Below are 13,017 nucleotides of genomic sequence, written 5' to 3' on the forward strand. Positions count from 1 at the left end.
GAGGTTAGTGTAAGGCTGGTCCCTGCCAGAGGCTTGGCCAGGGCTGTGCCATCAGCTACCCCCACAGGCAGGGGTAGGAGCCTGTTCCTCCAGTGCCCTGTTCTGGAGCCAAGAATGGTTGGGGGTGGAAGAAATCTCAAAGCACATCTCACTCCTACCCCTGCCCTGGGCAGGAACACAGGAATAGCCTCTTCCTAGCCCAGCATGGGAATGCTGGAGGTTGGGATGGAGGAGAGGTGGAAGGTGTCCCACTGCTCCACCCAGGCAGCTCTGCTGTCCTGGGATAGCAGCCAGGACTTGCCCATCTCTGTGCAAGCTGTGAAGAGTCTCCAGGTGGGAAGGAGGGGGGTGTGTGGTGCTGCTCAAAACCAGATCCAAGCAGTCCCTGCTCCCACCCTCAGGCTCTCCTGAGCCTCTTCCAGCTGTGGCAGCTCCTTCTCATCCCTGGCCCCCACACTCCCCTCAAGCCCCCATGAAGACAAGAGCTAGGCCCAGCGTGTTGGTATACATCATACATTTATTAGTGAATATCCCTCTCAAAATCAGCCACAACATTAAAAAAAATAATGATTGCACTACTTGGTCAAGCAGAACTAGCAACTTTCATTTTAAAAAAAGTACAAATCTGTTAAAAATTTCAATCAGTATAATACACATATATATAATACAACATACTAGTTATGTTAAATGCTACAAAACCAATATGATTCCAATGGAATGGAAAAAAACAAACACTTTTAGAGCTTTAAGAACCTTTTTTTTCTATATATTAGCCTTTTTTCAAATACATACATGGGAAAAATGAGGTAACTGTAAAATGTGCAAGTAACAGAGCAAAAAAAATTATATATATATATTTATATATATATATATATATATAAAAACTTTCTAACACAGAACACACGTCCTAGCACCTTCCGGGGAGCCGCGGGGAACGCGGGGTCCCGCCGGAGGGCCCGGGGACTGGTATAATAGAACAGTAAACAGTCCACTATCCCACCACAGGAATTCATTGGTAAACAGTGGTATCTACAGCGCAGTCAGCAATCACAAACACCCTAAATAATTGTTTTTTAGTATTTTTTTTTTGTCATTTTTTCTTTTTGTTATTTTTTTTTTAAATGATACTTTTAGCTGCTCATTGGAATAAATTCTGCAGCACACGAGCTGTGAGCTTTCGAGTCGCCGTCAAAGGACCGTAAGGCTTTCCTGGCTCCCTGGGCACCGCGAGGGCGGGAGGGGAGGAGGGGGCGTCTCCGGGGGCGCGAAGCCGGGGACTCCTTTGGTTATCTGTCACTGAGTGAGGGACGGGGAGGGGGCCGGGGTCCTGCCCAAGGGGCACCGAGCCCAGCGGTGCCGGGGCCCTCGGCCTCGACGCTCCGCATGGAGGGCAGCAGCCGCAGAGGTGGGAAAGGGCGGCGAGGGGGAGCTGGCCCGTAGCCCCCCGCCGCTCGCCACCCGCCGCGCCCGACCGAGCAGCGTCCGGGGCTGACCCACCGGTGGCTGGCGCTGCCCCTCCGGCCCTCGATGTGGGGGGCACCATCGTGCCCACCCAGGTGCCAGGCGCGGCCCCTCACCTCGCACCCGGCCGAGCCACCGGCGGGGGCCAGCCCCGCGCCTGCCCCCCGCCCCGCGGGGAGCCGCCCCGTCCCACCCCGGTCCCTTGCACACGCCGCCGCCCCGCCGCGGGCGCGGACCCCGCGGGGACGGCCCTGAAAGTCTCACGGTCCTGCTGTGGCGTTGCGGACATGTGCAGTACAGTGCATGGCAGTATCAGCTGAGCACAAAAACCCCTCTCCCCACCCCCCTCACCCCACAGCCGGCTAGACGTAGCCAAGACCACGTTCCAAGCTGGTCAGACATGCATGCATATTGTGAACATTTACATAGGGCTGGCGTCCGCATCGGAAGCTCCCAGGCGTCAGCGACGCGCCAGGAGGGGAGGCGGTGCTCTCATCACCACCACCCCTGCCACCGCCTCCCGTCACCCTCCTCGCTAATTATCATGCAAAACAACGGCCACGCGGGATTGATGGAGCCGGGCGGCGGCGTGGCGGCTTCTCCCCCCGGCCTCTGCACGGGCAGGGGGGATACGGTGGCAAGGGGACCGCTCACAGCTTCCCCCGCACCAGTCGGGGCCAAGGCCAGGGTAGCACTGAAAATACTCCACGAGGTATGAATAAAACCCTCCCTGCTCCGGGGCCGCAGCCCAGCCGGCCCCTCGCTGCTGCCCCCCCGGCCGGGGAAACCGCACCGTCCAGCCAGCAGGACGGGGCACGGGGCTACCTTGATTTACGTCGTCGGGACAGAGAAACGAGCAGGAGCCGGGGGCCGGGCAGCACACCGGGGACACGCCTGCCCAAAGCCCTAGGGACGGGGGTGGTGTCCCCTCCTCAAGCTTGGCTGCCTTGCGGGATGCCACAGGGGGCCTGGCCCCGGGAGCTGCGCTGGCCAGGCACAGGGGAATGAACAGGGAGAGGGGCCAGGGCTGCGCCAGCATCATCCTCCCGCTGGCGAAAGCCCCCAGGCAGCCTCTGGGGCTCCCCAGGGCAGCCGAGGCAGGAGAGAGGCCCGTGCCAGGCTGTGCACAGGAGCGGGGACAGAGGCATTCCTGTGTTCCTGCCTTTCTGCCCCAGCCACGCCACGGGGTTGCTGGTGTCCCCCTTGGCCGCACTCTCCGCCAGCCACCTCCTCCGGCTGTCCCCGGGGCTGGGGTGCCGCTGGCATCAAACCCGCACTGTTCCTCCTCTCTCCTCCCCTCCGAGGGGAGGAGCCCGCCTGCGCGCCCCTAGGGCAAACGGCCAAGGAACCAAAAACGTGACGGAAATGAAAGGAAACAAGAGGGGGAAAAAAACTATCGTAAAAAAAAAAAAAATAGTGACAAAGGGAAAAAAAAACCACTAATTCCCTAGCAGAGTACAAAGACCTGGAAAGTGATGGAGCAACAACAGCGTCTTTGGAGCGCAGAGGGCACGGCCACGCACCTCCCACCTCCAGCACAACACGATTCGGGGCCCTGGGAGCGCAGCGGGCAGGCGTCCGGCCGAGTCCGTGCCCCGGCGGGGAGGAGGAGGGCTGGCCGGGAGCCCGGACTGCTCAATGCTCACCACATCCGAGGAGAGGCTTTGGGGAGGGGGGGTAAGCGCAGGGTCAGGCCCCGGCAGCGGCAGCGGCCCCCGCCCCAGCCCGGCGTCCTTGTCCTCTAGCGAATTGTGCGGCACAGCGCCCCCGCCAGCCTCAGTCCGCCTCCCGCTGCACCTCCGACGCGTCCGCCCGGCAGATCGGGCACGTGCGGTTTGCCTGCGGGCAGGAGACCGCGGCAAGTGAGCGGCACCACTGGCACCCACTGGACCCACCACGCAACACTGGCAAGGCTGGAACCGCATCCCAGGAGTGGATTATCCAGCCCTGCACAGTGCTTGGCCCCAGCCCCCAGTGCACACAGGGCAGTGAGGGACACTCAAAAGGCAGCACCCCTGTAAAACACAGCACCCCAAGAAGCCACCCTGCTCCCCACAGCAGGCACAGGCAGTACCTTTAACCATTTGTCGACACACTTGGCGTGGAACTCGTGGTTGCAGGGCAGGACGCGGAGAAGCTGCCGGGCCTCAAAGTCACTGAAGCACACAACGCACCTGGGGGAAGCAGCCATCAGTACGGCCCCACTGCCAGCCCCCGAGCCCTGCCAGGCCCCCCATGTGCACCCCCAGCTCACTCACAGGGTCTGCTCAGACTGGTGGCTCTCGGGGTTGAAGCGGTAGGACGGGAGGTGCTCGATGTCTGCTTTGGTGAGTCCCCGTGGCTTGGCCTCCCCCAGCCGCTCAGCCAAGTTCAGCAGTGCCTGGAGGGAGATGCAGAGGCTGGCTCAGCTCATCTCATGTTGTGGCACAGCACCCCTCCAGGCTCTCCCCTCCCAGCAGAGCAATCAGCAAACCTCCCCCCAGCTCTCCCATCCTATCACTATGGGGAAGACAAGCTGACGCACCTCATAATTCTCCATCTCCACATCATCCACGTCCAGGTCTAAGCTGATCGTGGGTCCCACGGCTGTTGGCGACACAGGAAGCATAGAACTGGGGGGGCAAGAACAGGGCAGTCAGCATGGGGCAGCAAACCCCAATATCCACCCTGCCATCCTCCCAGGGGCAGAGCCCCCTGTGCCAACAGAGTGCCACTGTGGCCCCCATCCACAGCACCACCCCTGCCCTAGGTATCCTACAGTATCCCCAGCAGTACTCACAGGAAATAGGGCAGGAAGCTCGGATAGTACGGAGGAGGCGGCGGAGGGGGTGGCGGTGGGGGCAGCGCCTGCTGCAGCCGGTACCGCTGGGTGTTCAGCCGCCGGGGCATCATGTGGGGGTATGGCTGCAGACAGAGACGGGGCACTCAGAGTCATGCCAGCCCCACAGTGTCCCCAGCCCCTCCCCAGGATGGGGACTCACCACGCCAAATGGCAGTTCTTGGTGCAGCGGGTCGTGGGGGAGGTAATGCAGCGGCATGGAGGGCGACAGCGTGGGAGCGTGGTGAGACGGAGGGTATGTGAAGCCTGCGATGGGGTGCTGCTCCCCTCGCAGGTCCACGTCATTGTCTATCCTCTGCAGAGGCTGTGGGGGCAAGAGTTAGGCTGGGAGGAGCATCCAAATTACACCTCACTGATGCTATGAAGACAGAGGTATCCTGGGCGCTCTGCCCATCACCCCCAGCTTAGACCCACAGGGATCATAGAAGGACAAGACCCCAAGGTGGTGGGTGCATCACATCCCCAGACCATCCCTCCACCCCAACTCACCATACGTGGATGCTGGGCTTGGAGAGGTACGAACTGCCCCAGGGGGGCCATGTGGGGCGGCTGGTGGGGGGGGCACTGGCGGCGGGGGTGGGTGCAGGATGTAATGGTCGCTGGAGATGAGGGGGGGGAATGTCTGGTAGGAGACGGGAAGTTGTTGCATGGCACATGCCTGAATCAGCTGTGAGGAGAGACAGAGAGAAAAACAAGGGTCAGACACCCCCGCCCCCTCGCCAGGGCCTCCAAAGGACCCTGTGCTCCCAGAAACTTGTACTACGCTGTGTTTGGGTACCCACACAACCTCTGGGCACTCAAGGCCCAGGCTGTCCCCAGGCGTCCCCCGCTGTGACTCACCGGGGGTGGGAGGCAGCAGAGCGGGTAGTGCTGTCCACTGAACATCACTGAGCATGCTGGGAGCTGCTGAGTGCTGCACCCAGGGATGTGCTGGCCAGCGTGGATGGGGAAGCCTTGCGTCGTTACGGTGGTAACCGTGTAGGAGAGAGGGACAGGTCCCTGGTGCACCTAAGGACGAGGTGCCGAGGCACAGTCAGGATACAGTCCTGTTTGAGCTGTCCTTGTCCTGACAGGGTCAGAGCAAGATGCTGGGCACTCAGCACTGGGACAAAACACCTGGCATGGCCATCCAGGCGTGGCCAGAGGAATTGGCTGAGTGAGGGTTCAAATTGAGGGAGTTTCGGAACCCTTCTTTCCTCCACACAGACAGGCTGACACAGCATCCAACACATCGCCATTACCACGGATTACAAAGACAATTATCACATGAACAACCCTACAAGGGGACTGTCGCCAGCCCCTGGGAGCAGGGAGCACCCTGGACATACCCAGCAGCTAGGGGGACCCCAAGATTTATCTCGGAGAATCAACACCAGCAGGGCTCAGGGCTGGGTGATCCCAGCAGCAAGTGGCCAGAGGAGACCCAGGGACATGTCCCCACTCCAGACACCAACCCAAGGAACACCACAGGACACACTTAGGAGTGGGTTGGGTGGGGTCTGCAGCACCTACCTGGTCATGCAGATCCACCATGAATGGGTTCTGGTGGGGGCGGGTGAGCGGCTGGGTGAAGCATTCGTGGCGGCGTGCCTGGGAAGAGCGTAGGCGCGGGGCTCATCTACAGGGATGTTGCGGCTGCTGGGGGAAGGCAGGGTGCACCTGGGGCTCATCCTGGCCCAGCAGGGTTGCCAGAGGTCGGTCGCGTCGTCCCCACTGACGCCTGGCAGAGGGGCTGTGGGGCCACCGCAGGAGAGAAACAGAGCAGGAGTGACCCCCAAGCCAGAGGGGCAGCACAGCCCCAGGCAGGATGGCTACAGGAGGATCAGTGCCAGCCCAGTGCCCAAGGTGAGAAGCTCAGGGCATTGTGCCAGGTCACATCTGGAGATGAACAGCTCCAGAACCAGCTCCTCTGCTCAGCCTGCAAGTGCCCTCTCGGTGTCCGCAGCATAAAAAGGACCCCTGCTCCCCCAGAGACCCCTCATCCGGGCCAGGTGGATGTGCTTCCCTGCCAAGGTCCCCCCAGCCCCTGGGAACCGGCGCCTTGCCCCAGAGCAGGACCAGCGAACGGGCCCCACATCCCCAAGTGCCACAGGGGACAGGGACAGGACACCACAGCCGCAGCCCGTACCTGCGCCGTAGGTGGTCGGGCTGCTGCAGGGTCCCCCCGAGAAACGGCGCTGGGCAAAAGGGGCAGACGGGCGGCGCCGCCTATTCACTGCCAGTTCCCATGGTCGCATTGGTGACGTCGGGAGGCGGATGGGCACACGGGACCTCAGGCTCCGGGCAGCGCAAGACACCAGCACCTTGAATTCTGCAAGAGGGACAGCAGGTCATGGCACTGTCCCGCCACCGCTCAGGCTGCTGCTCCATCCTCTCAAGGATGGTGATTCTGACAGCTGGAGCTCCCACTGCTCCTACCCCATCTCCTGGGGCTGGATATGGCCCAGAGAAGGGCTAGGAAGAGCCTGTCCCCAACCCTCTTGTTACTGTCCCTCCTCTTCATGGCCAGAGCCATCCCACATGCACAACACAGACTCAGAGAGAAGCACTTATTTTGGCACAGAGGAAAGAAAGTGATGAAGAGCCCTGTGGCTGTGAACAGCATCCCAGCCTGCCTCACTGGCTCAGGGAGCCCGAGTATGGCAGAGGGAGTTTTCCAGGCAGGTCCCTGAATGCTTGCTCTGGGGGGTGCTCTTTGTTGCTGAGCTCCTGCAACTCCTACTCTGGAGTGACACTGCTGCCCCAGTGACGGGTGCAGGGGCTGGTGGTGGCAGCAGGGCTCACGGCCCTTCTCTGTCAGGGTTGTGTCTTTCAACTCCCTGCTGCAAACAGGGCACAGCCACACATCCCCATGGAGCAGGGGACAAGCAGGGGCTGTGCTGAAGCCAGGCAGGCAGCTCTGCTCCCCCAGCTGCTCCCCAAAGCAGTGGGACAATGTGAACACTGCCTTGGCCCTGCCCCATCTTCCCTCCTGCACCTGACTAATGTTCCTGCACCAGACAGGACACAGCTCAACCCCTCAGCCCTAGTGAAGCCTGACACAGCACAGAGGAGACATCTGCATTTGGGGGGTGAGCTTCCCCAGGCTCTGCTTTTCTAGATGCCAAAAGAGCCTTCCTCAGCTCCATGTGTATCCAACATTATCCCTGTGTAGCCTTCCATTGCCCAGCTTCCTTCAGCATCCACAGCACCAGGCCAGCACACAGCAGCCGTGGCCTTGGCACCACAGCCCACACACCTCTAAATCCACCTCGCTGCAGGCTGGTGAGGTCCCCCTCAAAGCAGCTTCTTCAGACCCACCTCCTCCTCAGTGCCCATGGCAAAGACACACCGGGGATAGGAAAGACACTCCAGGGACCTGGAGCCAGGACAATGCTGCTCAGCAGGGGGATTTCAGCCCAGCAGGGAGAAGCTGCAATGTCACTTTTGGGTGATGGGTATCAATAACCACTGGGACAAGTCCTGTGCCACACACAAGTCTCTTCTTAATCTCACCTTCATCTCCACACTACCGTGGAAGCTGAAAGCAAATTTCTTTCTTTGTTTTGGTAGGAAAAAGGAAGAAGAAAAGCAAAAGTCACAGCCTGAGCCCCCCCGAAACCCGTATGTGACTGTCATCAGGGAAGGGGGTGTGCCTGAACAGGTTCCTTCCACAGGGAGTTTATTCTGCCCACCTCGAAGCTCTGCCCAGCTGCAATATGCCCCAGAGTGGGCTGGGGGCCAGAATGCAGCAACAACCCAGCTTTAGCCCCACTGTGAAGAAGCCTCTCTGAGGTGTTACTGCTTCCAGTTGCACATCCTCACTCTGGAAGTACACGTGGTGCCAAAGCCCTGTGTGATACAGCGGGCACCTTCCAGACCAGACACCACAGCGATGGGCTTGGGGGTGGGCAGCACGTCCGCAGAGGAAACACTGAAGCTGTACAGGGGCTCGCCTGTTCCTGGGACCTCCAGATCAGGGAGCTGCCTTTGCTCCCGGCTCCCCAGGACATATCCCGAGGCAGGATGGCACCCCTGACTTGCAGGAAGGACAGTGCTGGCCGGCCCTCGTCCTGCCACAGCCAACACCCATAAGTACCCACCCTCCAGTCCCAAGCGAGCACAGCGGGCTCCCTCCGCACTCGCAGCTGGAAGCCAGCGGCCACGCGGAGCAGGGTGACCCGCGGAAGCCACCGCAGCTCCGAGGCGAAAGGGATCGCGGTCCCGCAGCCCCTCGGAGGGGCGGAAGGAGGCGGCTCCCGAGCCCCGCCGAGAACAAAGTTAGCAGCGCGCCAGCGCTCACGCCCGGTGCCATCTGCTCGGGCAGAGCCGGGCTCCGGGGCTGCCGGAGGAGCCGCCCGTCCCGGGGGTCCTGCCACCCCGCTGCCACCCACTGCCGGCTCCGTCCCGGAGCCCCTTCCCCGCCGTTTCCAGGCGAGCACCGACAGCTCCCCGGCGGAGGGGGGGGGGGGAATCACCGCTGGCTCCGCCGCACCGGCAGCCCCTTCGGCAGGGCGACCCCGACCCCCAACCCCACCTCCAGACACGACCTGAACCCGACCCTGGGTGTCCGGGCCGGCGGCGCACGGCGGGGCGAGCAGCACATCCCGGAGCGCACCGACGGAGCGCCCCGCCGCGCAGCACCCCGGGGAGGCACCGCGGCCACCGAAACCTGGAAGCGCACCCCAGCCCGCGCCCCCGCCGCGGAGCCCTGCCGGTGCGGAGCTGTGGCTTTAAGAGCGGCCGCTCCAGGGCCATGTGCTCGGCGCCAAACAAAAGCAATAACAAAGGCGGCCGCCGGACCCCGCCGCCGCCGCCCGGGGCAGGTGCCGTCGGGGGTCCGGGGGCCGGCCCCCGCCCCCGCCCCGCTCCCGCCCCCCCCCCGGCCCGCACGTACCTGCACCGATGGCCTGGGCCGCCGCTCCGGTGCCGTTGCGGCGCCCCCGCCCCCTCCCTCCCGCCGCTCTTTGTTCGCCGACGCCGGGCCCGGGCCTGCCCCCCCCCGCCGGCCCGCCGCCGGCCCTCCCCTCCCTCCCTCCCGCCCGCCTCCCGCCGGGCCGGCCCCCTCCCCGCCGCCGCTGTTTCCGGTGCCTCTTTGTTTTCCGCGGCGCGGAGCGGCCGCGGCGGGCCGGGGTGCGCGCGGGGTGCCTGTCCCTTTAAGAGGCAGCGGGACGCACCGGACCGAGTCACAGCGCTCGGGGGCACCGGGGGCGCGCGCGGCTGGCGCGGGGGGGAGAGGGGGGCGGCCGGGGGCACCGGGGGGGGGGGGGGGGCGGCGCGGCGCGCGCGCGTCCCACGTGACCAGGCGTGTCACGGTCCGCAGCCATCTTGGAGCGCGGGGCCGCCACACGGGGCAGCGACCCCCGCCCGGGACCACCGAGAGCCGGGCCCACAGCGGGGGGGCACCGGGCACCCACCGCCCTGTCTCCGAGCGGCCTGGTGCCGCTACCGGCCACCTCGCCGCGCTGGGACAGGCCTTAACGCTGCTGGCACCGTACCTGCGGCTGCGCCCCCGGGGCTCTGCTCGCCCCGGTGGGCAGCGGGGACAGCAGCCCCGTGTGCCCGGGAGTCTCCGAGCTTCTGTGCTCTGGTGGGCGGAAAAACCCGTGGGTGGGGAAGCAGGGGCTCGGCTCTCTCGGACGGGAGCACGGGGGAGCTGCTGCCCTCCCGCTCAGCACATCGAGCCCTTTGCCCGCACCGACAGCTCTCCCAGGGCATCTGGAGCCAGTTCAAACTGTAATGCACCAGAAAACCCCCTTTTGCTTCAGAAAAACCTGCTATTCTCTCACATTAATTAAGCAAGAAGCAGGAACTACTCGGACCACCTCCTGCACACCTGCAGCTCACCTGAGCGAGTCACCCGGCTGGTGGCTCACGCTGAGAGCTGGACACCGAGAGGCCGAGCCACCGGGAGCTCAGGGCGCCGAGCCACCGGGAGCTCAGGGCGCCGAGCCACCGGGAGCTCAGGACGCCGAGCCACCGGGAGCTCAGGACGCCGAGCCACCGGCTCCCCGTGTGCCCCGGCAGCACCGCTCAGGCACCAGTCAAATCCCCGTGCTCAGGGCAGCGCATCGCAGCAGCTTCACTGAGTGCCAGATGCTGCATCCGAGCCAAATTTCCCCCGGTTACAACGCACACTTAGAAATTCCCAGGTAGGCGAGCAAGCCAGCCGGCAGCCCTGATGTAATGCCTATAAACCAGCCCTCCCCTGACAGCTGGGCTTTAAAGTGCTAACAACCAAAGGGAGCTAATTAATTTGTAGCATCACCCCTTTCAAAGAAAACCTCAGATCGACGATTTAACAATTCAGTAGCTCATTGTTGCGATGAGCAGTCGGATTCATTTTGCCAGATCCCAGCCCTGTGCCCAGGTCCCTTCAGGCTCCTCTCAAGGCTCTCACCTCTTCACCCCAAATCCAGGCGTGCAGGAGGAACTACACCAGGTTCAAGGATCCTCCAGGACATAGAGCATTCTGAGGCAAGATCCCTCGACCATGACTGTCAGTAGCACCACAGGCAACTGCTTCTGTCCCCATGGTAGGGACAAACAGGACAGGAAGGCAGCACAGCAGGGCAGACCTGTGATGGTGTCAGAGCCACGCACTCAGGCAAGAACTCCAGCAGGAAGAGCCAAAGGATTGAATCAGCCCAAACCTGAACAACCACCCTCCAGGTCTGTTCAACTGCAGCCTCTTTGCTTCAGGAGCTGGGGACTACAGGGAAGAGAAGGAAAACAGCATTCTGTCCTTTGACCTTGCCATTGTTTGTGGGCAGAGGCAGCACTGCACCTTCACAAGGCTGCCAGGACACGGTCTGATCCTGAGCAGAGCACCAGCAGCAGGCAGAGGCCACAGATGGTGGATATCTGTGCAGATGCTCCCTCCAGACCCACTCCAGCATCACCAGCTCCCCGTGGGCAGCAGCCATCAATGTCCTCAGGACAGCATCAGGAGATGCCATTGATGGAACACAGCTCACACGTGCTCATGCTGCCTGCCCAGCCAGGCTGGATCATTCCCCTGGCACAGCCACACTGCACAAAGCTATGCCCAGTGAGGATGGGGCACTGAGCGTGTGGGAACAGCTCTGCCCACACTGTCTCAGGGACACAGCCATGCACACAGACACCACCATCACACTGCCCCAAGTACAGAGCTCTGCCTGAAAAGCAGTGTGAGGGGCCCAAATGATGCTACAGTAAGGCTGGTCAATGCTTCTGAGCCAGGACAAGGGATCTCAGTCTGGCCACAAAGACCTGTGATACCCCTGATGAGTGAGACAGCCTGTAAGACTTAGAAAGCTCTCTACCTGCAGGGGCTGCTCAGGCTGAACCTGGCTGCTCTACAGCCAACAGGTGGCCCATCCTTTCCTTCAGGATAGCCAGGGGCCAGCAGGACAAAGTCTCCCTGAGCCCAGGCTCTTTAAGAGACCATCTGCTGCCACAGACATGCCACCTCCCTTGCCCCATATATAGGTCAGGTCTGACACAGGATTAACCAGGGTGATCCAATGGTGAGAGGACATTTCCCACTGGAGGCTTGGTCTGCCCTGTGTTCTCCCCGACACTCAGCATGCCAATGCTTCACCTCCATATTCTCCTGGGCCTCTCACGCAAGTCCAGGGAGAGAAAGAGGCCCCAGATCCTTCTCTTTTCTCCCCAGGGCCTAGAAAAAAAGCATGAAGAAACCAGCACCAAGAACACAGAATCTGTCAGACTGCAGGGAAGGAGGAGCAGCAGGAGTGTCCCTACCCTATCCAAGGCCCAACACAAACACCAGAGGACATGGGACACCCCAACATGAGCAGGGTGAAGCGCTTCTCTACCGTGGAGATGGGGGAGTGAGGAGCTGCCTCCCTGCTCCACACACCCAGTGGAGCCGAGTTCACTGGCAGTGGAGGCAGGACGCCTCCAATGTGATCACACACCACCCACTCCCACCCCCGGGCTGACAGCACTCCCATCAAACGCCTCCAGCCACACACACGTGGAGGATGCTGACATGAGGAGCGAGTAGCTGCACAGGCAGCGGAACTGATAACGCCCAGTTTCCTGTCGATCTCTCCCACGTGGATTCTCTGATGTCTAATAGCATGGCTGAGCTGCACTGCAGAGGAGAACTAGCAGCACCTTCCTCCCAAGAGCCAGCCTGTAGCAAGCCAAGACCTCAGAGGCAGCATCCACACCTGACTCCTACCCCAACTAACAACCACCAAGTTCAAAGCAGAGTGAACACTCACACATAAACAGTAAGCTTGCAACAAGCCTTCATTTCCTTAGGACAGGCCAAATAATCTGGAGAGATCTCCACCTTCCTTCGTTTGCCCTAGAAACACCAGCATGACCTGAATAGCACGACCAGAAGGCTGCAGGGTCCAGCTTGGCCACCTCTGTACTCAGCAGCATCAAGGAATGGGTTGTGTCCTCCTCTCTCCTGGGTGGCCACTGAAGCACGTTGAACTACACACACCTCTGTCTGCCCCAGGCATCTTGCAGCAGCCACTTCCACAGCTCAGTTGCACATGGGTGAGAGAAAAAAGCAAATGCCACCATGTCCACATCCCTAGCCTCCTGCCTGGAGAGCCTCCCTGGTCCTTCCTTTCTTTTCTACTACAAGACACTGCTCTTCAGGACTCCATAACCCTCTGCCCTTCCTCTTAGTTCTCATTTCAGACAGCCCTTTCCTACAACAGATCAACAGATCAGACAGCCCTTTGCAATCTCTCCTGAGACAGAGCCAG

At 61.5% G+C, this 13,017-nt stretch overlaps 1 protein-coding gene across 1 annotated transcript; it reads right to left on the reverse strand.

The window, feature by feature from the left end:
* Positions 1-497: 497 nt before the first annotated feature.
* Positions 498-9,906, reverse strand: RNF44 (ring finger protein 44). Its single transcript, XM_079319977.1, is given in 20 exon segments — positions 498-3,300; positions 3,536-3,635; positions 3,720-3,841; positions 3,986-4,073; positions 4,241-4,365; positions 4,443-4,604; positions 4,790-4,861; positions 4,863-4,967; positions 5,141-5,308; positions 5,813-5,851; positions 5,853-5,894; positions 5,896-5,931; positions 5,933-6,032; positions 6,429-6,450; positions 6,453-6,611; positions 9,177-9,231; positions 9,233-9,288; positions 9,291-9,426; positions 9,428-9,514; positions 9,517-9,906. Coding segments are annotated over 20 exon segments (1,827 nt in total). The 5' UTR covers positions 9,607-9,906; the 3' UTR covers positions 498-3,237.
* Between the last annotated feature and the right edge of the window lie 3,111 nt (positions 9,907-13,017).

Source organism: Erithacus rubecula, assembly GCF_903797595.1.
Source record: "Erithacus rubecula genome assembly, chromosome: 16".
NCBI lineage: Eukaryota > Metazoa > Chordata > Aves > Passeriformes > Muscicapidae > Erithacus > Erithacus rubecula.